General features: G+C 44.5%; 2 protein-coding genes across 5 annotated transcripts in view; one reads left to right on the plus strand and one right to left on the minus strand.

The window, feature by feature from the left end:
- The window catches only part of LOC126993218 (uncharacterized), a 28,342-nt gene extending 13,420 nt beyond the window's left edge, over positions 1–14,922 (minus strand). Inside the window, exons 1-4 of the mRNA XM_050852089.1 lie at positions 14,910–14,922; positions 14,132–14,284; positions 13,417–13,719; positions 12,968–13,113 (exon numbers count right to left, since the gene is read on the minus strand). Coding sequence (XP_050708046.1) covers positions 12,968–13,113; positions 13,417–13,719; positions 14,132–14,284; positions 14,910–14,922 — 615 coding nt within the window. The remainder of the gene's footprint in view (positions 1–12,967; positions 13,114–13,416; positions 13,720–14,131; positions 14,285–14,909) is intronic.
- On the plus strand, positions 377–27,461 carry LOC126993209 (selenocysteine-specific elongation factor-like). Of its 4 annotated transcripts, none has more exons than XM_050852075.1 (2): positions 377–540; positions 25,707–27,461. In XM_050852075.1, the coding sequence occupies exon 2, from the start codon at positions 25,730–25,732 to the stop codon at positions 27,398–27,400; it is 1,671 nt and encodes a 556-aa protein (XP_050708032.1). In that variant the 5' UTR covers positions 377–540; positions 25,707–25,729; the 3' UTR covers positions 27,401–27,461. The 4 variants fall into 4 exon arrangements, with proteins under 4 accessions (XP_050708032.1, XP_050708034.1, XP_050708033.1 ...); XM_050852077.1 differs by lacking the exon at positions 377–540 and adding an exon at positions 13,013–13,151; XM_050852076.1 differs by lacking the exon at positions 377–540 and adding an exon at positions 13,022–13,159.

Here is a 27,461-nt window from a genome sequence, read left to right on the forward strand (position 1 = left end):
ATATAACTGGCGCCACTATAAATAAAATTGCCTGCGCCACGATGGGCTTGGGCCGACCATCTGGCCCATGAAGAAAGCCTACCGGTGCTATAGGCAGGGATGTAAAAAAAAAAAAATATATCTATGTATATCTATGTATATCTATATATATCTATATCTATATCTATATCTATATCTATCTATCTATATATATACATATATATATATATATATATATATATATATATATATATATATATATATATATATATATATATATATATATATATATATATATATATATATTTAGCCCAAAGTCTCACATTCATACTTCTCTGATATTATGGTCATCCAGCAACTCACCACCACTGATGGGAATGTGTTATCTCGGCACACAGTCTCACACAATCATCCAGTCATCTGCTCTGTCTCATGCTCAAGTCCTTGCTTATCTGCCTGACACTCCAGACCTGTCCAACAGACCACTTGTTACAGCCCAGCATGTCCAGAGGCATTGAAGGACACTGAGTTCCTTCTGCCCCCTTTAGGAATAACAGCAAGGTCAGAGTAACATGAGACCTTGAGTTGTGTAATTCCTGCTGTGAGGGTCCTGTATCAGCAGTCAGAGGTTACTGTTTTAGTGAATACAGGTTACTATCATACTGCGCCACAGGCTCAAGGGAAAATGTGATGGAGGCAACCACCAAGGTTATGTGCAGCTCATGGTATGCCCTCAACTGCCTGTACCTTAGTGGTGATAGGTTAATAGCAGTTAGGTTTACATTGGCTTCTTTTTGATTACAGAATGCTTGATGGCAGGGCATGAATTTATGGTGGCCTGTTTTAAGTATTTTAAGTGGTGATAGGTTTCTATCCTGGGTTTAAATTCTGGCCTGGGCAATCGGCACTCGGCTGTTCATCCTTCCTCTCAAGGTGGTCAGTAAATGGGTACCTGGGAAAACCTGAGGAAGGTAGACTGTGGTAACCTGGATGTTGTAACGACCTTGCATTCCACCACAGGCTCAAGGGTACAGAGATGAGCACCACGACCACAAGCAGCTCATAGCACATGCTCCAAACTTTACCTAAGTACAGTGGTACCTCGTGATTCGAACGCCTTTCAATTCGAACAATTCCCAATTCAAACACATTTATCAAACAAATTTTGTCCTCAAATTCGAATGTGCGTCGCAATTCGAACACAAACAAACGGCTGCAGATGAAGCCACCAGTGTAACCAGGTCGGTGAATGTGACCAAAGTGCTTATCTCCCCCTCCTTGTATCTCGATCCCACCCATCTGTGTGTATTTACCTAGTTGTGACATACGGGAAAAGAGCTACGCTCGCGCTGTCCCATCTCCATATCCGCTCTTGTGCAACTTTTCCTTAAAATCATGAATGTTTCTTGCACAAACCACCTCCTCCTCCAGCCTATTCCATAGCTCAATGCTTCTGTTTGGGAAGCTAAACTTTTTCATATCTCGCCTACACGTGGTCGCCCTCAACTTCTTTCCATGTCCTCTCGTTTCTCTCTCGTTCCACACACACAGGTCCTCTCTGTCCAGATTCTCCACCCCGCTCGCCACCCTGTACACCGCTATCAGGTCTCCTCTTTCTCTTCTTTTCTCCAGGGTTGTGAGCCCCATGCTATTGAGTCTCCTCATAAGTCCGATCCCTAAGTTCCGGTACTATCTTAGTTGCCACTCTCTGCACTCTTTCCAGCTTTCTTATGTTCTTCTTTTCGTGAAGAGACCAGACCACTGCTGCATACTCCAACCTTGGCCTTATCATTGTAACTATTATTTTCTTCATCATCTCCTCGTCCAAATACACAAATGCCGTCCTTATGTTCCTCAGCAAATTCATAGTTTGTCCCGTGTGTATTTACCTAGTTGTATTTACCTAGTTGTGACGTATGGGAAAAGAGCTACGCTCGCGCTGTCCCGTCTCCATATCCTCTCTTATCCAACTTTTCCTTAAAATCATGAATGTTTCTTGCACAAACCACCTCCTCCTCCAGTCTATTCCATAGCTCAATGCTTCTGTTTGGGAAGCTAAACTTTTTCACATCTCGCCTACACGTGGTCGCCCTCAACTTCTTTCCATGTCCTCTCGTTTCTCTCTCGCTCCACACACACAGGTCCTCTCTGTCCAGATTCTCCACCCCGCTCGCCACCCTGTACACCGCTATCAGGTCTCCTCTTTCTCTTCTTCTCTCCAGGGTTGTGAGCCCCATGCTATTGAGTCTCCTCTCATAAGTCCGATCCAACAGGTGTATAATCCCAGTGACAGTGAACTACCAACACGGAAGATAAAAGCACAGCTGAGGCATCAGGGACTCGAGAAACCATTTGTATCGGGAACAGCACTTGTGAAAGATGCACCACAACAACATCTGCCAGTTGATGTTCCTATTAGCTACACATCTGCCATTGATGTTTGCTCTTGTCCGTTCCACCAACAAAATCAGACAGAAGCGTCGCCCCGCACAGCCAAGAGACCTTAAATTTGAGTGGGTGGAGGATGCTCTTCCTGACGGTTTTGTAGGAGTAGGTAGGAATACAACTACCGAATGGGCGTGAGGTACTCCCGGTGAGGATATATGGGAAGCGAGGAGGGTGCTGAACCCCTTCAAAGACCCTTCCCATGTCCTCACTAACCGTTTCCCTTTTGTCTCATCAACACCAGAGAGCAGTTCAGCATGCTCTCTAAAGACAGTTCCTCTCTCTTTCTACACCACACTACATTCACACAACACACACACCTTTTCCCAAAATTCAAAATTCAAAATGGCTAGCGAAAACACCGCCTCGGAGTCCCCGCCTGGGGGGGGGGGGACCATAAATTCCCCCAGGGAGGACTCCCCTTCTGGCTGCCCACTTGAGAGGTGTCCTGATAACTCCTCGAACCTCCTCCTTATCAATTTCGGCAACATTCGCGGTCTTCGTTCTAATTTTCATTCTGTGGAAAACCATCTCTCCTCCTCTAAACCTCATCTTCTCTTCCTCACTGAAACACAGGTTTCTGAGGCTACTGACAGCAACCTCTACTCTGTTCCCTCCTACTATCTCTATCCTAAATTTCAATCCAAAGCTGGATGTTGCATCTATGTGCGCAACGACATCACTTGCTCTCGTGCCCACGACCTTGACTCTTCTGAATTTTCCACCATCTGGCTAAGACTTCATTGTCATTCTATTACTAAATGCATATGTGCTGTTTATCTCTCGCCTAACTGTACTAACTATGTAAAATTCTTTGACTATTTGAACTGTAAAGTGGAGCACATCTTGACTCACTCTCCCTTTGCTGAAATCTCCATCTTGGGAGATTTCAATGTTCACCACCAGCTTTGGCTTTCATCCTCTTTCACTGACCAGCCTGGTGAACAAGCCTACAACTTTCCTCTCCTCAACGACCTAGAGCAGTTGGTTCAGCACCCTACTCATATTCCCGATTGTCTTGGAGACAGGCCCAACATTCTAGACCTCTTCCTTACCTCTAATCCTTCTGCTTACTCAGTCAAACTGTTCTCTCCGTTGGGCTCCTCCGATCATAACCTTATTTCTGTATCCTGTCCTATCGCTCCTGTACACCCTCTGGACCCACCGAAGAGACGATGCTCCTGGAATTTTGCTTCAGCTCGGTGGGACGACCTGAGGATGTACTTTTCCGATTTCCCGTGGAATGATTATTGCTTTCAGGAGCGAGACCCCTCTGTGTGTGCTCAGCGCATCACAGAGGTGATTGTCTCTGGAATGGAGGCATACATTCCACGTACTTTCTCTACTCCTCATGTTTTGGTTTAATCGCGCTTGTTCTCGTGCTATTAAAGATAGAGAGGCAGCTCACAAAAGGATCCAGAGCCTTCGAACTCCCACTAACTTTGACCTTTACATTTCAGCCCGGAATCGTGCCAAATCTATTCTCCGACTTACCAAAACTTCTTTTATTAATAGAAAATGTCAACACCTTGCTTCTTCTAATTCTTCCCATGACTTCTGGCATCTAGCCAAAAATATCTCCTACAATTTCACTTTTTCCTCTTCCCCTCCTCTCCTTAACCCTGACGGCAGCTCTGCCGTCTCATCTGTCTCTAAGGCTGAACTCTTTGCTCAAACTTTCTGTAATAACTCCACCCTGGATGATTCTGGGCATATTTCTCCTAATTATCCCCCCTCTGACTCCTTTATGCCTGTTATTAAGATTCTTCCAAATGATGTTTTCTATGCCCTCTCTGACCTCAACTCTCAGAAGGCTTATGGACCTGATGGAGTGCCTCCTATTGTCCTTAAAAACTGTGCATCTGTGCTGACACCCTGCCTGGTCAAACTCTTTTGTCTCTGCCTATCAACATCTATCTTTCCTTCCTGCTGGAAGTATGCCTTTGTACAGCCTGTGCCTAAGAAGGGTGACCGTTCCAATCCCTCAAGCTACCACCCTATAGCTTTACTTTCCTGTTTATCTAAAGCTTTTGAATCAATCCTAAACCGGAAGATTCAAAAGCACCTTTCCACTTCTAACCTTCTATCTGATCGCCAGTATGGATTCCACAAGGGGCGTTCTACTGGCGATCTTCTTGCTCTCTTAAATGACTTGGTCATCCTTTCTTAGCCGTTTCGGTGAAACTTTCTCTGTTGCGCTAGACATATTGAAAGCTTTGTATAGTCTGGCACCAGTCTTTGCTTTCTAAACTGCCCTCTTTCGGATTCTATCCCTCTCTCTGTTCCTTTATCTCCAGTTTCCTTTCCGGCCGTTCTATCTCTGCGGTGGTAGACGGTCACTGTTCTTCCCCTAAACCTATCAACAGTGGTGTTCCACAGGGCTCTGTCCTATCACCCACTCTCTTCCTGTTATTCATCAATGATCTTCTTTCCATAACAAACTGTCCTGTCCACTCATACGCCGACGACTCCACTCTGCATTATTCAACTTCTTTCAATAGAAGACCCTCTCAACAGGAAGTACACGACTCCAGACTGGAGGTTGCAGAACGCTGAACCTCAAACCTTGCTATCATTTCCGATTGGGGCAGAAGGAACCTTGTGTCCTTCAATGCCTCAAAAACTCAATTTCTCCACCTATCAACTCGACGAAATCTTCCAAACACCTATCCCCTATTCTTTGACATCACTCAGTTGTCACCTTCTTCAACGCTAAACATCCTTGGTCTATCCTTAACTCAAAATCTCAACTGGAAACTTCATATCTCCTCTCTTGCTAAATCAGCTTCCTCGAGGTTGGGCTTTCTGTATCATCTCCGCCAGTTCTTCTCCCCCGCACAGTTGCTATCCATATACAGGGGCCTTGTCCGCCCTCGTATGGAGTATGCATCTCACATGTGGGGGGGCTCCACTCACACAGCTCTTCTGGACAGAGTGGAGTCTAAGGCTCTTCGTCTCATCACCTCTCCTCCTCCTACTGATAGCCTTCTACCTCTTAAATTCCGCCGCAATGTTGCCTCTCTATCTTCTATCGATATTTCCATGCTGACTGCTCCTCGCTGATGCTGACTCCTTCTGAACTTGCTAACTGCATGCCTCCCCCCCTCTCGCGGCCCCACTGCACACGACTTTCTACCCATGCTCATCCCTACACTGTCCAAACCCCTTATGCAAGAATTAACCAGCATCTTCACCCTTTCATCCCTCATGCTGGTAAACTCTGGAACAATCTTCCTTCATCTGTATTTCCTCCTGCCTACGACTTGAACTCTTTCAAGAGGAGGGTATCAGGACACCTCTCCTCCCAAAATTGATCTTTCTTTCGGCCACCTCTTTTAATTCTTTTTTGGGAGCAGTGAGTAGCAGGCTTTTTTTTATTATTGTTTTCTTTTTTTATGCCCTTGAGCTGCCTCCTTTGCTGTAAAAAAAAAAAAAAAAGGACATATTTAGGACAGGCTCGCCATATTATCATGTTTCTCCCGTTTTTGTTGTCAATACTTAAATATCCCAAGACATGGTATGTAGATGCCACATTTAAGGCGATTCACAAACCATTCAACCAACTGTTTAGTATCCATGCCTTTCTTAAGCAAGACAGCTTTACAAAACAACTCCCTCTGGTTTTTGTCCTGATGTCTAGGAGAGGAGCTCAAGATTACACGCATGTACTACAGTACATCAGGGATAAGGTTGCAGATTTAAAGCCAGACAGTGTTGTTATGGACTTTGAATCTGCTGTCTGGAAAGCGTTTAAAGACATGTTTCCAGCAGTGAATAGAAGAGGCTGCTCCTTTCACTGGAAACAAACAGTTTATAGAAAAATACAAGACCTTGGTTTGGCACCCACATACAGGTCGTAAAGAAACACTGCCAATTTTCTTAAAGAATGGATGAGTCTACCCTTTCTACCTGCGGAACAGATTGCATCGACATTTCGAGATTTCCATGATCTCCTTCAACCAAGCCACCCACAACCTCTACATACACCACGTGATGCAGCACATAGAAGACACACCAGGACACATGGAATTATGGCACGTGGACTCCAACAGACTGGTCTGTGTACAATATGGCTGTCCGCACCAATAATGACCTCGAGGGTTATCACCATGGCTTAAATTGGTTGTGACAAAAATGGTGGTAACAACATCAGTTTATATGACTTGATTCATGTTCTTTTTAAGGAATGCAAACTAGTTTCCATGCAGTGTCAGTTAGTTTAAGAGGAGAAACTTAAACGATACCAAAGAAAAACTTCCAGGGAGTATCAATCACAAATCTTTAACATCTGGGATGATTACGCTGAAAGGAAAATTAGCCCTCGCACCCTGTTAAAACTAATTTCAAAACTTCGCGGACCCTCCTCTGAAATACTACCCAGCCCTCAGAATCAAGCTATGAATGACCAGGAGTAATTTTAGTGTTTTTAACTCGATTTTAATGCATAACAATTATTTTAAATCCTATTTTAAATTGCATTTTAATGCATTTTAATGTCATCATTTTCATTTGCATGTATGTACCTTTCTGCTACAAATAAATGTTTTTGTGTTATTTTCCCATGTTTCGTTTTCCCTAACTCAAATATTTCACATTTTACCCAATAACAAAGAAGAAAACAGTACCAAGAATCGCCTCCCCAATGTTCAGAGCCTACTGTAGGAATGGCCCATATAATCTTTGACCGTGGGACGGTTTGCTGAAAATTCGGTGAACAGTCCCGAGACCGTTGGCAAAGTGGCACGCTGGCGAACCGTCTCGCATTCTCTTAAAGTACCCCAACCGAACTTTACGACCTAACAGCTAACTGAGGGACACTGAAAGAGGTGCTTACATCCCCTTCTTCAACATTAGCTATTACATTACTGATAATGCCAAGACGGTCCGGCGGCTTCATCAGACCCATCCTCCTCCGAAGAAGCTTCGTCACTAACCTGCTTCACGCGTTTGTATGTGGTACCAAACCTGCTTACGCATTCGTGAGTGAAATTGCGTAGTTTCCGTACGTTGTAAAAAAAATCACGGAATGTACGAAATTTCCCTACATCTAAGTAATTGTAAGGAATTTCCCTACATCTTGGGTATTTTTAAACCCCCCATAACTCAAAAAATATGCATTTGCGACGCATTTCATATATACCATCGCATTCCCCACAGTCTCAATGGCCCCCTAGCCAATTTTGGTTGTGAGGGGTGAGTATGGGCAAACACTAAAATATAGTGGCGTACCGAGGGGGGGAGCCATGAGGCCATGGCCCTCCCCCTTTTGCAAGGAAAAATAATAATGAATAAATAAATGTTACAGGAAAATAATAGGAATATGTATATTAGTTTTACGACTACGAATGTGTATGTGTGTGTGTGTGTGTGTGTGTGTGTGCGTGGAGTTGAGAGCTCAGTGGCACCGAGTTATTTCCCCTTTGGTTTTGTTTTGAGTTAATTAAGATGTTAAATGATGGGTTCATAAAATTGTGTGTAGAGTGTGATGTCAAGCTGTCAACTGAAAGCGGCGGAGGGGTATTTGTAGTGGGAGCGAGGAGACAGGAAGAAGAGAAATACGAGATTAGGATGGCTCTGGCAGAGAAAGAGAGAGCACAAAAGTCGTAAGTGTGCCTTCTCTCCTTCTTGCCTCTCATATTTACTTGATTTTAGGTGTAAGGTGTAGTCAAAGTGATTGGAGGACTATATAATTATACTGTAGAGGCACCAAATGAACATGTCTGGTGACAGTGGTGAGTATGTAATAATTGATTCTGTATTATGACGGGGAGAGTGGCAAGCGACACGAGATGCGTATGGGACCTGCAAGGTCGACCTTTGCCACTATATTACCACCTTTAATGACCATTTTGTGCTTGACAGTGGACAGTGTAGAGTGGCTGAGTAACTATTGTATGTTCAGCACTTGAACAATGGAGCTGCCGAGTTGAATAAGAGTAGGTGATCTATTTTGAGAAACATTCATTGACGACGTAGGTTCACGTGACCGTAGCCTATTCATGTTATCCGTATAATATTTTCTGACCTCAAATTCCAAATTTCAGAAAATTATGATTGATAGACTTCATTTTCTGTTTATGTAGTACTCTTTTACTATAGCGTGTGTCATTTCTTGAATTCACGCAGGCTTGGGATTTGTGCCTTTCCATTCTTAACATATTTCCTCCTTGGTCACAAAACGCCAGAAAACGCTTCTCGTACGTACTCTATCTAGTGTAAGAAAGTCACCACTGACTCGGCTGATGCCCCGGATAATTCAGTTAATCAGGTAGGTAAATAATGAAATAATGATTAAGAATAATTACTGCAAAACACGTTAGGTAAAGAATCAGCAGCCAAGCCTAATTTAAAGCAATAAGTGACCCAGGTTTTCTCATGAGTTTGGAAGTGCTCACCTCAGTTCTAAGTGTCACTAAACCCTTGCCAGAAAAGCTGCAGGAGTCACAACAAGAACTGATGGGTGCTCTTGGAAGTGTACAGAGCTGCATAGATGCATTTCAGTCCTATCGTGATAGAAATAAGTTCAACCAACTTTTTGCCCAAGCTGAGGAAAGGTACAGAGATATCATCCAGAAGCCTTGAACAATCAGTGGTCATCAGAAACATAATTAAGGCTAACCCTCCAACAGCAACTCCATAGGAGTACTATCAAAGTGCTATTTTTCTCCCATTTTCGGACACTGCTATAGCACAACTCAGTGAAAGGTTTGCATCTAAACACATTAGGAGTTTTTTGTTGGGAAATCTTGTTCCCTCTCTTTCAGTTGATACTGATTTTAGTGAACTGAAGGAGGCAGTTGAATTTTATGGAAAATTTCTTGATGGAGATGCAGATCTCGTTGAAGATGAATATCTACGGGGGCAGAGTTATTGGAAGCGTCGTGAATCTCATGAGAGGTCAAAGCAAGTTATTGAGACATTGGCATGTGCCAAAAAATTGGGCACATATTCAAAATTTTCCACCTTATTGCAATTTTTTCAACCCTATCTGTTAGTACTTCCACCAATGAGCGATCCTTTAGTGCCCTTAAATTGCTTAAAACATACCTTGGGAACCCAATGAGTGAAAGTCGTTTAGATGGACTGACCTTACTTTGTCTATTGTGACACAAATCTTGATCATGAAGTCCTTGATGAATTTGCACGTAAGAACAGACGCATAAATTTCAGGTAAACAAGTTTCAATGTATTGTTGTTAACAGTAACTAATCTAATTCATCTAGTTAATTTTTATCTTATATTCATAAAATACCTAACCCAGTTTCCATGTATCTTGTAAAAATATGTATCACAGCAGCAGCCTGTATAAACGAAAAATATACATGTTATATGAATATAACATTTTTTTTCCTTGACAGTATATTACTTTTTTTATCAGAACATGTAGTTCTAAAGTAAGCAGTGTTGTTTCGAGGGTAAATTCTTGCAGTCCAAATTACAGAAAAGAACAAGATTTTGAAAGTAATGTTCGCTCAAGTAACGTAAAATTAGTACTTTTAAGATTATTTAAATCTCCCAGATTTATGTTGTACTTTTATGCTACCAACAAACTTCTAAAATGTACAATGTATGTATATGTATGTATCAATGCAGGTATGTATAAAAAATAATAAATTTACCCTAGCGATCTAACCCGAATCCTCAAGCTGTATGGGATCCCTGCGCTTGCAATAATACTGGACGCAGAAAAAACTCTCTCTCTCTCTTTATATATACAGTAAAACCCCGATTATCCGAAAGCGGATTATCCGAAAAACCGGATTATCCGAAATTGATCTGGATAATGCAATTAAAAAAAAAAAAATTCTATACTAAAACGTTATAAAACATCAAAAATAAATAAAAGTAACTACATATGTACTATATTAACACATTTAAAATTGATAAGAACAGTTAAAATGAATATGCTTTCTAATACGTATTGCCGAAATAGCTTGTAACGAATAGATCAATGTATTAGACAAAAAACATTAAACAAACTCTCAACAACACCACGTCCACACCTTCGCCCCAGCAAGCATTTAGGTGCGCAGACCGAACAAACTACTGCACTACTACACACACACCCTACTCTCAAGACAACGACACAAACCCGACTACCCTCTCCACTCCATGCCACATTCCCCTTCCAACATACGAGTTGCGCGATAATATGAGTCATCATACTGTGTCTCCACCTGCACGATGCATCAAGGTCACACTTGCAAGCTTGCACAACCATTCACAATCGCACTCTGCAACATTCACAATTCAGATCTGCAACGCTCACAAGTATCAACATACACTGGTCCAGACAAGGAGACACACAGACAAACATACAATAAAACATTTACATCACATGTTTTAAGCGTACTACTTTGTTTAGCGTAGCGTGTGTTTGTTTGGTTTCATTGTTTACATCGTCAGTCGGCGGCAGTCGCGTCACACACTTCACACTGGGCAGTCGCATCGCGTTCTACCTGTGCTTCGACCTCACTTCTTTCAAAAATCAAAATGGCGGCCATATATCCGGATTATCCGAAAAATCGGCTTATCCGAAAGAGGCTTCCCCCCTTCCATTTCGGATAATCGGGGTTTTACTGTATATATATGGCAAAACTTAAGAATAACCACTCCAAACCAATATTTATAGTAATTTAGCACGCGAAAGAATTATTAATATAATGCATTTTCGTATACGCTTTACCTTGGGGACGGGCCAGGGGGGCAAGCCTCTTTAATTATAGAGTTAGGTGGCTTGGATTTTCCAAGTCCATTGTTATTGTTTCACAAGCGCCTCTATGCACAGACTGAGCCTCATACCTGCCTTGCAGTGCACCCTACAAACTAGTTCCTAAGTCAGTAATATCCAAAATGCGCATGGATTATAACAATTTCGGACAAAAAAAACGGTCTTTTAAGAGTTTTGTTATTTTTTTCTCTATATTAAAGCAACTAATGCCACAGCTATTTGTATTTTCTAATACATTCGTAAAATGTTACTACGCGAGGGTATCAGCGGCGGCACCTAACGGCGGGTTCCTGAAGTCATAATGGATGGAAGGCCCGACACTCACTCCCTCAAAATATCCGTCTACTTTACCTTTCGGTAAGTGTTAACTGAGTATTTAACCTCTTTACTGGTGTGCATGTAGGTTGACAAAAGGACCGATTACTATCCCAGTACCGGGTCCAACAAAGACACGGGCGTGTCAAGTGTAACATATGGTGTGACAAGCACGTGTCAGAAAACAAACGGATATTGTTCAATGCGCGATACTTATAGTGGAATTTGAGTAAAATGGAGGCCAGGGTCATACGTAGCAGTCGGTAGGTCACTCCCGCAGCAGTTAACAGCAGGAGCGTCAGTTCGATCTGGATGACAGCTGTCACAAATCTGTTTTATTTTGTACCTTAAACTACTCAGTAAAAATTATCTAGCATCAACTTACAAGAAGTGGACGGGTTAACCGTCAGTATTGTACCATATGTAATTATGAAACATGACATTTCCCAAGAGTTGCTCGACTACGATTGGGATGGTGGGGTGGGGGTTCAACTACGCTGACCATCCAAGTACACGCCATACACTCGTCAACAGTCCAGCTGCAGCGGCTACTACGTTATTTAGGAATAGATTACAAGAGTATACGTTAGGGAATTTCCTTTCTTTAAAGACTAGGGATTTTTCCCAATTTTAGGGATTTTTGTAGGGACATTTTGAAAGCCCATTTTTCAGTGATTTGGCCGCCCACCACCAAAATCACTGTTCCCTACAAGGATTAATCGAGCTAACGACCACCAAAACCACAGCTCCCTAAAGGGATTAATCGAGCTAACGCCGCCGCCGCAAAATAGCTCGCATTCATTACCTACCGTATGAAGCATCACTTGGTCTTGATATATTTTTTTTCTACAAACGTTTGGTTAGCGACGGTACGCTTGGTTAGCGCTGGTATGCTTGGTTAGCGATGGTACGCTTGGTTAGCGATGGTACGCTTGGTTAGCGATGGTATGCTTGGTTAGCGACTAGCCCACGCATGTGAGACCAGGTCCACCACGCGTGGTTATTTTTTTTTTAGAACACGCAGCCCAAGGGCTGCCATGCTGAGGGCCGGGTATTGCCCGGGCCTGTTCAGCCCGAGTCCCGGATGACCTTGAGTCATGGCTCAGGGCTGTTTTGGGGTGGTTAGCGATGGTATGCTTGGTTAGCGATTAGCCCACGCATGTGAGTATACGGTAGGGATTTTCCCTACTTTCGAGAATAGGGAATTTTTCCTGATTTAGGGATTTTTCTAGGGAAATTTTGGAAGGCCATTTTTCAGTGATATGGGCTCCCCCCCCCCCAATACCCTGGTTCCCCACAGTTCCCCAGGCTTGTCTTGGGGGATTGGGGGGGCTGGGGTGGTGGAGGGGGTGGAGTGGTGATTCTTAAGATTTACCATATTGGCCCACCCCTTTCAATTTTCTGGGTACGCCACTGCTGGAATAATACCCAATTGCACTTAGGTCTGTCTGTGTGGTCTGAATATCTATGTAAATCTATGCAAGTCCAAGCCCCTACCTGTTGCTGTCTTCGCGGCGGCATGGCTGTCTCGGGTGTGGGGGCCTGGGTGGTGCCAAGGCCTGGGGGTGCCGTGCCAGGGTGCCTGTGGCCCTGTGGTGGTGGTGCCTTGCTGTCACTACAACATATCTCCGAGCCAGAGATCCCTGGAAAAGTGCAAAGAGTGACTGACAGCTTGCGAGGCGTGAGTAGGTGTGCACTAATCTTCTGCAATGCTTTAGGGGCTGTGCTGTGCCAGGAGACTATAATAATAAAGTGCTGTGTCTCGCCGCGCAGGCGCCGCGCTCCTCCACGTGTGTTTGTTGACGCCTCGGGCCGCCGCCCGCCGCCAAGACCAAGGAGACTATTCGTAAAGTCTCCTGGGCCAAGACCAAGGCTGCCGCTGCACCGCTACGCTGTTCTGTGTATTTAACACGTCAGAAACCTCCCAAACCAAGACCTTCGGTTACCACGAATTTCGCCTGCCAGGTGCCAGGGCCAGCTGACGTGCCTCACGTGGCCAGGCCCAGCTGACACCTGACACCCACGGCTGACCCCGCCCGCCACCCACGACTGCCCTGCCGTGCCCTGCTGGCCCAGCACCCGCCAGGCTGGCCCGCTGAGGGCAGCACCTTCAGCACAGCGGGAAGCGTTGCCGTCCACTGGAGCCCCAGGGGCCAGGACAGTCCCCAGCCACAGGTTCGTGCCGCGGGACACAAGGTGTTCACTGTGTTGTGCAGTGTTGCCGCTGCAGGGTTTGGCTGGTTGTCTGGCTCGTGATGAAGAGGGGCACACACCTCTTGCGAAGTTGACACTTGCATTATGGATTGTTTTTTGGTCCCTGAATGGAATGCAGCAATGAATGACTTCCAGAAAACAGAAGGAAGCCGAGGGGTCAAAGCCCCCCATTAGGGGCGATGAAATCTCTTTTCACCTCTCATATCCATCCTGTGCTGGAATTTTGCTCAGTTGTGTGGCACACAGGGTATGTAGGTGATACTGACATGCTTGAGAGAGTCCAACAACAATGGACCAAGGAGATTGTTGAACTTTAGCATCTTGACTATGCCTCCCGACTGGATGCCTTGGGTCTCTTCCCTGTGCATGGCAGACTGCTTAGAGCTGACATAGTCAAGGTCTGGAAGATTTTCAATGGCCTCTCTCCTGTGCAACCCTCTGAGTTACTTTCCCTCCAGACATCCTCTAGGACCCGTGGTAGTTCACACAGAATATTTCTGCCCCACAGCAGCACAGAAATACGTAGGCGATACTTCTCAGTCTGAGTGATTGCTTTGTGGAATAGTCTGCCAGACACAGTTATCCTGTCAACATCCTTAACTGTATTTAAGAGAAAACTAGCAGAGTACCTTGGTCAAAGATTATATGAATATTAACCAATGTAATACCAATGTATTCTCATATATAATTTCATATGATCTCATTTTTAACTAGAGTTCCTAAACACTCTTGTCAAAGAATATATCAACTCTAAATTACTTTATTTTACTTACAGAAATATAAATATAAATACTTATTTCACTTATATACATATAAGTTATTATATTTTATAACTAGTCTTTACTTAGTTCAATCAACACACATTCCAGCAGCGGCTTAATAGTTTTAGTGCTAAGAGTAATTACACAAATATTCATTCTGCTAGCGTGTTGGCACTTGTGGGGTTCCCTTCTCGTGGAACCTGTCTAGGTAAGATGTCTAGGTAAGGGGGTTGAAGGCGGCTAAGCCCCCTCACTAAGGGGTGCAAAGCCAGAAATTGTGGAGATTGACTCCGCGCCTCCAAAATACGATATTATACCTCCATATTATAGTTAAGGGACGAAATACATGTCCCTCAACCATAATATAAAGGTGCAAGGGTAAAGATTCATTTTAGTACCATGCCAGTATCTCATTACCTACTTTATGAAACATCACTATCTTTTCATATATCTCTTCTACAAACCTTCAACAGTCATGGAAACACTTTCAAAATCCAATTCAAGGATTTTTTTTTACTCTTTAAGCGGCGGCCACGGCGACAGTGCTGCCACCGCAGCCACAGCCGCAGCCGCAGAATAGCTCGCAGAGGGTTTAGAGTGGGGGAGCATATTTAAACTACTCCAACCAAAGTTTACGACCTGCTAACGGGAGGGCTGCGCCCCCCTCAACCCCCACTTTTAACTAGGGGGGGGGGGCTGTGCATCCCCCTGGACCCCCCCCACATGTATATGTGACTTATTTCTGCGAGGAGGTATTTCTTGCAACACCGGCTGCACCGCCCGTCGCCAGGGCAAACCTATTATTTTTATGCAAATACTGCGAATTTTATCATGGAGCATGAATATAACCCAACCTAACCTTAGCTAATCTTACCTAACGTAACAAAACCCTCTGCGAGCTATTTTGCGGCGGCGGCGGCACCACCGTTGCCGTGGCCAGCACCAGAGGAGGTGACGTGCTTTCGTAAACATTATCCCCTAGTTTCATGAGTAAAAAAAAAAGTCCTTGAATTGGATTTTGACAGCGTTTCCATGACTGTTGAAGGTTTGTAGAAAAGATATATGAAGAGCTACTGATGTTTCATAAGGTAGGTAATGAGGTACTGGCACGGTACTAAAACGAATCTTAACCGGTGCAAGTACTTAAAAGTAAAGAAAAAGGCCTAATCCCCTTCCCCTAATGATTTTGGTAGACCCATGGGAAATCGGGGTTTTTGGGTGGGGGAGCAGATTTAAACTACTCCAACCGAACTTTACATAACCTAACCTCTAACAGGGGGGCTTCAGCCCCTTCCTACCCCCCTGGATCCCTTCACATGTATGATGCACTGGTAAAACTAAAGAAGTACAAGAGTATGTGAGGCCTTGGAAAGGTTATTATTCTCGTGGGGGGAATAATGGAGGCGCGTAGTGAATCTCCATATTTACCTCAAAGCCTCCCATTAGGTAGGTTAAGTTTGTTTGAATTTTTTCGACATGCGGTGTGGGCCAGTATAAATACACGGTGTGGGACTGGAGGCAAATTTCCAGCACGTCAGCCATGGGACACCGTTGAATGAAGCTATTTTTTTATTGTAGTTTAATTGTGTTACAAAATAATCTGCTAACTGTTTCTGTCACAAATCATTAAATCACTAATATAATGATTGACTTTTCAGTGTCTGTTGTGCACCTGCTGCCACAGCCACAAAATATCTAGCAGAGAGTTCACCTTGCTTACTGTTTCTATAGTTCCCTCACCGCTCACAAAGATCACAAGTGGACAAACTATAGTCGGTTCCACGAGAGCTGGTGGAGATTTTCCTTCAGGGGTGGACTTGCAGACTTGGTATCAGTGCACGGGTGATGGTACTGCGCGCTCATTGGCCAATTCTTAACTTGTTCTGATGCGCATAAAATTGACTTTGTATTCCTACCAAAACCCTTTGTGAGTTGTAAGGTAACAGATTACACCGATAAAAACTAATGCAATAATATCTTTATTGATAAGCATGTGCCTTTTGAACTATTATAAATTAATCTGAAACGACATTCATAACAAAATTAAATCAGAACTGCACGTAAAGTCGTAAACGGACAATGTCCAGCGACTGTTGAGGCTATAAACTTTTTTTTACTACTTTTTACTACTACAAAGTGCTAGGCTACAGTCTAATTAACTCATTTATTGTAAGATTTCTTGGTATATTTTTAGGTCTGGCTTAGTCATAAAGTGTAGTGATGCTATGGAGTCATACAGAAACATTGGCCTAAGGCAAGAACCTCCTCATTTTTCTCATCGTCCTGAAATATGTTTCTAATATTTGTGGGTAGTAAACCAATAAATAGCCATAAGGAAGAGCGATTATAAGAATAACTAAATTTATATACCAATAGTGTTGATTTTAAGAGGTAGCAGAGAGCGAGAGATAGTAGGCTATGTCATGGCAAACGAAATTGCCGCAACTTAGATCTAGTAAACAACAGCCAGTGAGCGGCACGGAGACCATCACTCAAGCAATGACGCCAAGTCCGCGAGTCCACCCCTGAAGGAAAATCTCCGCCGGCTCTTGTGGAACAGACTATACAGTACCCTCTCGAGTTTTGCGCTATCCGAGTTTCGCAATCCACGAGTTTCGCAGCTAGTCCTAAATTCTTACCATCCCGACTTTCGCGCATTATCACCACGAGTTTCGCGCTGCCTTGACATGTACGGGTCACGTTTACTTACCATCAGCGTCACGCACGCTACCTTTAAATGTAGTATCACACTGGACGTTTTACTCCAAACATTGTGGCTATGGCAAGAGAGAGAGAGAGAGAGAGAGAGAGAGAGAGAGAGAGAGAACGGGTCGTTTTGAAGCCGCAGTTGAAGGCGGCTGCCTTACGATTGGATGACAGTTCTGAAAACACGCTTGTGATTCACTGGGAGTCTGATGACATAAACACCGATGCTCACCCTATCAGTGGCTTCATTGCCTTAAGGCGGTGTCACAATAGCTGTTTTCATCCAACCGTTGGGGCTACGGGCAACACCCGTACGCCCAACCGGGAGAGAGTTCACAGTTATCCATAAGCTGGTGTCACACAGGGTTTTTTCTTCCCACCGAGTCGGCGCCAGCTAGGGCAACCGGCAACTCCAACTTTTCCAGGTGTGCGTCACACACGGCCAAGGTCAGTTGCCCATATCCACATACGCAACGTAAACAAAGCACATACCCTGTATCTACATGGCGTCGTCTGCAAAAGTAAGGGCTGTCGCGGCTTGTGTTGCCATTACCCAAGTTATGGACTTGTTGCTGCAGTTAAAGGGAAGGAAGAAGCTGTTGTGGGTGTGGCGTGTCTGTGGGTCCTCCGTGCCAGTTCCCATTGTCACCACTGCACGTGCGCAGCCAACCCACCCATCTTGACTCAGCCACATAAACACATGGATTATGAACCATTGCAGATGTTTCTGACAAACAGAAATGACTTCACCATTTCTTGAGTGTGTTAGAACGTATTTGGTGAGTGGCTCACATGAACTTAACCTTGCTCTTGGTAAGAAGAGAGCAGTCGTCTTTAACACTGCTCTCTTCTTGCCATTGGGTATGTTTGATTTGTATGAACCACTCACCAAATAAGTTCTAACACACTAGAAAATGGTGAAGCCATTTTTGTTTGTGAGAAACATCTGCCATGGCTCATGATGAGTCTGGTGTGTGCGTGCATGTGTGTGTGTGTGTTTGTGTGTGTGTCTTTGTTGTTACTCAATCCATGTGTTTATGTGGCTGAGTCAAGATGGGTGAGTTGGCCGCACACGCGCAGTGGTGACAATGGGAACTGGCATGAAGGAACCACAGGCATGCCACACCCACAACAGCTTCCTTCCTGTTAACTGCAGCAACAAGTACATAACTTGGGTAATGGCAGCACAAGCCGTGACAGCCCTTGCTCTTGTAGACGACGCTATGTAGATACAGGGCAAGTGCTTTGTTTACGTTATGGATGTGGATATGGGCAACCGACCTTGGCCGTGTGTGACGCACACCCGGAAAATTTGGATTTGCCGGTTGCCCAAGCTGCCGCTAACGCAGTGGGAAAAAAAGGGCTCAGTGTGACACCAGGTTACGGACAACTGACAACTCGTTCCCGGATGGACGCACGGGCGTTGCCAGTAGCCACAACGGTTAGAAAAAAACAGCCGTGTGACACTGCCCCAAGGCAGCAAGGCCGCTGACCGGGTGAGCGCCGGCGATGACATCATCGGACTCCCAGCGAATCACAAGCGTGTTTTCAGAGCTCAGCCAATCATAAGGCTTCATGTGTGGCTTTAAAACGACCCGTTCTCTCTTCCTGTTTTCTTCCTTTTTCCAAGGTATGTATTTTGAGATAACAAGGGAGTAAAGGAGGTTAAAAAGTGAGCTCCAGGGGGCAGCATGAGCCAATTAAAATGGCGCCACTTTAAACAGTTGCGTGCGCCATGACGGGCTCGGGGCCGACCATCAGGCCCAAATGGGTAGTCTACCGGCACCATAGCCCACATGTAAAAAAGAAAAAAAGAAAAAAAGAAAAAAAAAACGGGTCGGAACAGATAAGCGCTTTTTCAGTGTTTTCAATACCTCAAGTTTCTCGATCCTCGAGTTTAGCGCTATACCTTTGGAACGAAGTGAGCGCGAAACTCAAGAGGGTACTGTAGAACAAAATCAGGCAAATTAATGTTTTTTCTGCTGTGTATTCCCCCAGCTCACATGCATGGTGGACAGCACAGCGACTTATTTCTGCAAGGAGGTATTTCTTGCAACACTGCCCCGTGTAGTGGGCCACAGGCGTCACGTCCCATCCTCTCACTGCGTATTTCCACTGCCCCACACTGCATGCCGAATAAATTTCTAACCAAACCTAACTTGACGTAACCTACTTAACAGGGGAGCTTCAACCCCCTTAATGAGGGAGCTTTGCCCCCCCTCAACACCTCTTTTATTTGTGACGGAAAAACAATACAGCAGTGTATTGTATGGACACAAGATACAGTAAACCCTCGATATAATGGGCCCGCTTATAGTGGATTTCAGATATAATGCACAAGGGAGGGTCAGAAATCCACGGGGACCAACCAAGAATAGTTTTTCAACCAACCGCTCCCGATAAACTACAATAGCGTCTGCTGGCCACCTCGCCCTCCCCCCTTTATCTGCTGTCCCATCCTTCAGTTACTGTAGTCTTTATCAGCCCACCTGATGAAATATTTTCCTCCTTGAGGTTCCCATTCAAATGAAGAACGTATTTACACCACAAGAAAGTCATGCATCAATCCAGGACGTAAATGTAATGGAAAATAGCCAAGTGTTTGTGAGTGTCAGTACTGACAGCTTAATCAACACCAGTCTCAAGCATTCCCTACTCTCCTGCTGCCCCCTGGCCATTGCTCCTGCCTCTAAAACTCAATAAAAGTACATTGGTGGCCAGTCCAATGTAGTATTATGGAGACTTGCTCCTTGTCCAGGCTAAAAGGATTAAAACAACAGCTGTGGTCGCTGCCCCCCTCCCCGTTGGTTCTACCCCGCAGGGTATACTAACGCTGCGTACCACGAGAAGGTGAGGATGGGGTAGGCCACCCTCCCAGTCAGTGGGTAGCCGTATTGCTCTTCTCCCTATACCCCAAAACAAGGGAGCTCTACGCATCGGCAACAACGCACCTAGGATGAACCTCATTGGTTACGATACTGCCACTGCGCATTGAAATTAATGTGAATCCCATTAATGCGTCCCATATCTCAAAAAAATAGTTATAAAAATAATTTTACATGTTATTTTATACAGAAATAAAGTAATTTTACTAAGAAATAGCAATGATAAATAATATAAAACACAAATCAATGTGTTATGGTTGTTACGGAGACTCCTGCAACCACTAACTACGCTCGAGGTGCAGGCTTCACACTGGAATATAGCAGACACAGTTTCCCTATCCTCGAGGCACCGGGACTGCATTTGACCACCACTACGTGGAGCTAACCAAACGTAGCGTCCGAGATGGAGAGTGAATGGGAGTCAGTCACGTCCAGGAGGGCATACAAGCCACCAAGGGTCACACACCATTCTTGCTGTTGCAAACATAGTATCCGCCATTCCTGTTTTCTTCTTTGCAGCACCATCCCTTTTAACCCTTTCAATATGATGACGCCTACGTAGGCGTCATGAAGCCCCAGTAGCATATACGATGACGCCTACGTAGGCGTCATATTTCTAATCTGTTTCTTCTTCTATTGAGTTGTCCCGTACTTTGTGTTGGTTACTAAGTAAAGACGCCGTATGCTGTCCTTGAAATCCTATTGCTCCTCCCACCATCCTTGTTCCCACCAATCACAAAAAATGAGCTACAGTATGCACCGCCTTCTTCCCGCCTTGTGTCTAAAATTAGGAAGTCTCATTGGCTCTCTCTCTCTCTCTCTCTCTCTCTCTCTCTCTCTCTCTCAGACACCGAGGCGCCGACCAACGTTGCCAGATTGTCGTACTCGGCCTCCTGTCTGCCAATTTCCGACCCAAAAATCTGCCTCCTCGACCCCAATAATTGCCTTCATATACAGTTATCATTAGAATGGTTAATTATTGGTGTGTTTTGGCAATAGTTATGGCTCAGAAACCGGTAAATACGAGGCTACGAGTATGATAATCTGGCAACGGTGGTGCCGACACCATCACGTCTCGCCCACCTCTCTCTCTCTCTCTCTCTCTCTCTCTCTCTCTCTCTCTCTCTCTCTCTCTCTGATAATTTCTCGACATTCTTCCTCCTCTACACAATCATCTGCTTTCTCTATTTCTTTCCCCCTTGCCCCTTTCTCCCCTTTCTTTATTTCGCTTTTTTTATTTATTTCGCGTTGACGCAATTTATATTATGCATAGCAGGTATATGTTGACTCGTCGTGTATGCTGCTTTGCAAATACAGGATACATGTAATGAGGGCTTTCAGCAGCATAATATACGGAGGCGACAAGCAGATACATGCCGGCTCAGGTTTCCCGCGCGCCGGCCGAGCACGCCGTATATCAGCCAGGTGGGCTTTTTGAACATCCGGCGCGAAGGGGTTAACCATCTTTCTGGGGGACATTGTTAAAGCACAAAGAACACACACTGTAATGCTGAAAATACAAAGATTGCACACCAAAGCACAAATGCAATCGGATACGAGTGCACGGCTGCTATCTCTATGAGATTACAACGCAGACTGTGACTAGGGTTGCCAACTTGCCACCCTTTCCTTAAAATATGGAATCCCATTTGCTCTGCATTTGACTGTCTGAATGGTTAAGCGGATGAAATTTAGTAGTATTTCAAAACTGTAGTGAGTGATGAATCACAAAACCAGTCCTTAAAATTATGTTTGTCAAGGGTCGTCCTGAAATGCGTTTAAAATATGCATCATAAAATCCCTCGCCCCTTCCTCCTGCCTTCACCAGCAGCGGGGAGCAGCTGTCAGTCATGGCAAGCTAGAGAAATCTTAGGGTTGCCACCCGTTTCTTAATATATGGATTTGTTCTGTGTTGGAGAATGGGATGTTGCATTCCTTATTTATTTTAGCTCAAGGTGGCAACCCTAACTAAGACGCTATTCACATTGTTTTCCTCTTGTTTTGCAACGAACAAAGGGAACCCACACTCACGTCTACGACTTGTACAAAGGGATACGCCAGTCCTCATCGAAAGACCAACAAACAGGATGCTCATATACCAAGTCACCGCTTGTAAATCAAGGCATTTTTTAAGATTTGTTTTTGCTCATAAATCAAAACACTTGTTAACCGATTTATGACTGTAGCTCCATAATAAAAAACAGCATATTTTTGCCCAGAAATAAACAGTGTCTCAAAATTAGTAGGCCACAACCTGTTCACACTGTGCTGACTCTGGGCCACGACTACCCAGCGACTTTTAGGACCTCTTCACACTGTGCCAAATCAGCATCCGGCAATCACTTCTAGACCTCATTCCGACCATGTGCGACCCTTTCACATCAATATTTCACACCCAAGACCTCACATGCCCCGAGTTGCTGGGTTGTCATGGCCCAGGGTCGGCACATTGTGAACGGGGTTTATCCTTTCCTCAACAATCCCCGTTTATCTCTATTAACACTACTCTTTTCTGCTTGTTTAACATACTTATTTTCCCTCATGAGGTTACCCAGGCTGTGAGTCTCTTCTACTCTTGACAATGTTCATCCTTCTCATGTCTTCCTCCACACACCATCTCCAGGTCTTCCTTGGTCTTCCAGCTGGTGTCCTCCCTTCTACCTCCACCTCTGCAGATCCTGTTTCAATACTCGTTACCATCATTTATGAGATTAATATTTACATCATATTGTACGTTATTACTCTGAATGCAGTGCAGTAACTATTAGCTTCCAGAAAACTAAGGAAACTTCGAAATATTGATGTATAAATTTTATGAGTGAAGCCTAACACATCATGTTGGCTCTGTCCTATCACCCACTCTCTTCCTGTTATTCATCAATGATCTTCTTTCCATAACAAACTCCTGTCCACTCGTACGCCGATGACTCCACTCTGCATTATTCAACTTCTTTCAATAGAAGACCATCAAAACAGGAAGTACACAACTCCAGACTGGAGGCTGCAGAACGCTTAACCTCAGACCTTGCTATCATTTCCAATTGGGGCAGAAGGAACCTTGTGTCCTTCAATGCCTCAAAAACTCAATTTCTCCACCTATCAACTCGACACAATCTTCCAAACACCTATCCCCTATTCTTCGACAACACTCAGCTGTCACCTTCTTCAACACTAAACATCCTCAGTCTATCCTTAACTCAAAATCTCAACTGGAAACTTCATATCTCCTCTCTCGCTAAATCAGCTTCCTCGAGGTTGGGTGTTCTGTATCGTCTCCGCCAGTTCTTCTCCCCCACGCAGTTGCTATCCATATACAGGGGCCTTTTTTTTTTGCGCCGGTAGGCTTCTTCCCAGTGGATCCTGATGGTCGGTCCAAGGCTTCTTTCCGGTGGGTCCTGATGGTCGGCCCAGCCCATTCTGGCGCAGGCGAGTGTTTTATAGTGGCGCCATCTTGCATTGGCTCATGCTGCCCTCCCAGAGCTCATCTTTGATCCTAGAATCTAGAGTCCAGGTTGATGGGTGGTCTTCTGGACAGCATGTGGGTAGTTTTAAGCCACTCGGCAGCAGCTGAAAAATCCCAGCTTGGTGGCACCGGTCGGGGATTGAACTCGCGTCCTCCTGAACGCGGAGCCGTTACTCTGCTGACTCAGCCACCGCCTCCCCATAAACTCGTGTCCGCCCTCGTATGGAGTATGCATCTCACGTGTGGGGGGGCTCCACCCACACAGCTCTTCTGGACAGAGTGGAGGCTAAGGCTCTTCGTCTCATCAGCTCTCCTCCTCCTACTGATAGTCTTCGACCTCTTAAATTCCACCGCAATGTTGCCTCTCTTTCTATCTTCTGTCGATATTTCCACGCTGACTGCTGTTCTGAACTTGCTAACTGCATGCCTCCCGCGGCCCCGCTGCACATGACTTTCTACTCATGCTCATCCCTATACTGTCCAAACCCCTTATGCAAGAGTTAACCAGCATCTTCACCCTTTCATCCCTCACGCTGGTAAACTCTGGAACAATCTTCCTTCATCTGTATTTCCTCCTGCCTATGACTTGAACTCTTTCAAGAGGAGGGTATCAGGACACCTCTCCTTCCGAATTTGACCTTGCTTTTGGCCACCTCCTCTGATTCTTTTATGGGAGCAGCGATTAGCAGGCTTTTTTTTTTATTATTGTTTTCTTTTTTTTGTGCCCTTGAGCTGCCTCCTTTGTTGTAAAATAAAAATAAAAATGTTTTGGCAGTGGGTAGTGGTGGTGGGGGGTCAGGTTTGGTTAGGTTAGGTTAGGTAGATTTGGTTTGTTAGATTTATTAAGTTTAATTGTCCATGATGAATGTGTGTGATGCGCTTCATGCTCTACCATTGTTGTCAGAGGTGGTGGAGGAGGCTGTGCCAGTCTCTTTATTCTTCACTGTTGCACTTCAGTTTGATACTGACAAATATTATTCTACTATATATTAATCTTGATAATTTTCCTGTGGTAACATTTAAATGGTGGTGTTGAGGGGACACTCTAGATAGGAAGTAATGTTAGGTTTGGTCAGATAAAGATGAGGGGGGTCTCGAGGGGCAAAGCCCTTCAGTTCACTGCAGCTCGGAGGGATCCCCCGTGCCACGGCCGGCCCTCCTCTTGGTCTTCTTAGGATTGGTTGAGCTCCCTTCTCTCCACAGCCTTTTAAGTGGTTTTTTTTTTCAAAATTCCTGGAATAAATGTTTAATTTCCTCTCTTCTGCTCATGTTTTCAATTAATAGTTCACTAAAAAAAAAATTTGTATGGTTGGCTGAATAACTCGCATTTGTTTGTAATTTCTTGAAAGAAATTACAGTGCAAAATTAAATGTGCAGATCTACTTCTGCCCTGCATTCCTTACATGTTGTGTTCAGTGCAGAAGAAGGGGACAGTTGAGTGTTGTTGAAGAATAGGGGATAGGGGTTTGGAAGATTGTGTCTGGGGCATTGAAGGAAACCAAGTCCCTCCTGACCCATTTGGAAATGATAGCATGTTCAGAGTTTAAATGTTCTGTAGCGTCAACCTTGAGTCCTGTAATTTCTGTGGGGAGGGCCTTCTGTTGAAGAAAGGTAGAGTTATCAGTTTAAGAGTGCCTAGAACAGTTTTTATTAGAAAGATCATTAATGGACAATAGAAAGAGAGTGGAACACCACTGTTGATAGGTTTGGAGAAGTGACCATCTACCACAGCAGTGATAGATATAAAATGTATATAAAGTACAGAGAGAGGGATAGAAACCATAGGAGGGTAACTTAGAAAGTAAAGATTTGTGCCAGACTGTCAAAAGCTTTCAAGATGTCTTAAGACAACAGCAAACATTTCACCAAACAGCTAAGAGGGAATGACCAAGAGTCAGTTCAAGAAAATTACCTGTAGAACGCCCCTTGCAGAACCCATACTGGCAATTTGATAGGTCAGAAGTTGATAGATGCTTAAGAACTTTCCTGTTAAGGATTGTTTCAAAAGCCTTAAATAGATAAGAAAGTAGCTACACCAGTAGGACAGTAGTTTGAGGGATTAGAGTGGCCACCATTCCTAGGCACAGGCTGCATGTAGGCATACTTCCAGCATGAAGGAAAGGTAGATGTTGAAAGGCCAGTAGGTCTTTGATGTTGGCAAATGTGGTATATTTGAAATTAAGTCGATGTGTGTTATCTTCCATCAGGATCTTCTCTTCATGGCTCTGCAATGGCTGGAAAAATTCTGAACTTCAATGTTGGAGTGCTGGGCCACGTTGACAGTGGCAAGACCTCCCTTGCCAAGGCCCTGAGCACAGTTGCCAGCACTGCTTGCTTTGACAAGAATCCACAGTCCAAAGAGAGGGGCATCACCATTGACTTGGGCTTCAGCTCCTTTGTGGTGGAAGCTCCGAAACATGTGCTGGAAGGTGGGTATGATAAGTTGCAGTTCACCCTGGTGGACTGTCCAGGGCACGCCTCTCTCATCAGAACCATTATTGGGGGAGCCCAGATCATTGATGCCATGATGCTGGTGGTGGACATAACCAAGGGCATCCAGACACAGACAGCAGAGTGTCTGGTTATTGGTGAGGTGCTATGTGATAACCTTCTTGTAGTTCTTAATAAGGTGGATCTAATACCCCAAGAAAAACAAAAGGCAACCATTGAAAAGATGACAAAAAGGATCTTACTCACACTGCAAAAAACAAAATTTGTCGGTTCAAAAGTCATTGCTGTGGCTGCCAAGCCGGGGGGGCCAGACGCACCTGACCAGGACCCTGATGGAGTGAAGGAACTAATGGAGGTGATGCAAGCATTCTCATACATTCCAAAAAGAGACACTTCAGGTCCATTTCTGTTTGCTGTTGATCACTGTTTCAGTATCCGAGGGCAGGGAACAGTCATGACAGGCACGGTGCTTCAGGGGGCCGTGGCCATCAATGATGTTGTGGAGATTCCAAGCTTAAAGGTGACCAAGAAAGTAAAGTCCATGCAGATGTTCAGACAGCCAGTAGAGAAGGTTTCACAGGGTGACCGTGCTGGCATTTGTGTGACACAGTTTGACCCCAAACTGCTGGAGAGGGGAGTGGTGGGCACTCCAGGTGTCATTAAGACAGCCTTTGGGGTTCTTGCCAAAGTTTCAAGGATCTCATATTACAAACTGCCAATTGAGACTAAGGCAAAATTTCACATTAGTTTGGGTCATGAAACAGTGATGGCAAGGGCAACCTTTTTTGGCACAGAGGACCAGCAGGGCCCAGAGGAGGTGTTTGATTATGAGCGCACCTACAAGTACCAGTCCGAGCTCCTTGACCTGAAGGCTGGAGATGGAGTCACTTCCAATATCTTGCAACAGTTTGCTCTCCTTGAGTTTGAAAAAGCTATTCAGATTCCCCCAAACTCATCACTGATAGGGTCAAAGCTAGACATGGACGTGCACACCAACATGTGCCGCCTAGCTTTCAAAGGCAAACCTTTGGAAATCTTCACAGATAAAAATTATGGAGAGACACAGTTGGAAAGAATCAAGGTTTATAAGGAAAAAAGCAAAGAAGGGCTGGTAGAGCGAGTGGCTAATGAGAATGAACTCATTGTCAAAAGCTTGCTGAAGAAAGACACCAACAGCCAGCTTTTTGTGGGACTGAAGGTAAAGCTTTCCACGGGGGAGGAGGGTGTGATTGACGGAACCTTTGGCCAGGGAGGCAAGGTGAAGGTCAGGATCACCAGCGGTCTCCAGGACACCACCAAGCTCACTCTTCAGAAATTCTCATCAGGAAAAAAGAAAGGGAAAGGTGGACAAGAAAATCTGCCTCCTGACAACAATTTGGAGCCTGTTAAAGTAATCCTTCATTTCAAGAAATATGTATTCAGCACTAGTAAAAAAATGATACAAAATTGAAAACACAAGGAATCAGTAAACAGATGAAAGAGAAAGAGAGAGAAATATATATATATATATA

The sequence above is a fragment of the Eriocheir sinensis genome, unplaced genomic scaffold (assembly GCF_024679095.1).
Source record: "Eriocheir sinensis breed Jianghai 21 unplaced genomic scaffold, ASM2467909v1 Scaffold584, whole genome shotgun sequence".
NCBI classification, from domain to species: Eukaryota; Metazoa; Arthropoda; class Malacostraca; order Decapoda; family Varunidae; genus Eriocheir; species Eriocheir sinensis.

Coding starts and splice junctions, on each gene's coding strand:
- LOC126993209 (XM_050852075.1), top strand. CDS start 25,730: ATGGCTGGAAAAATTCTGAACTTCAATGTTGGAGTGCTGGGCCACGTT.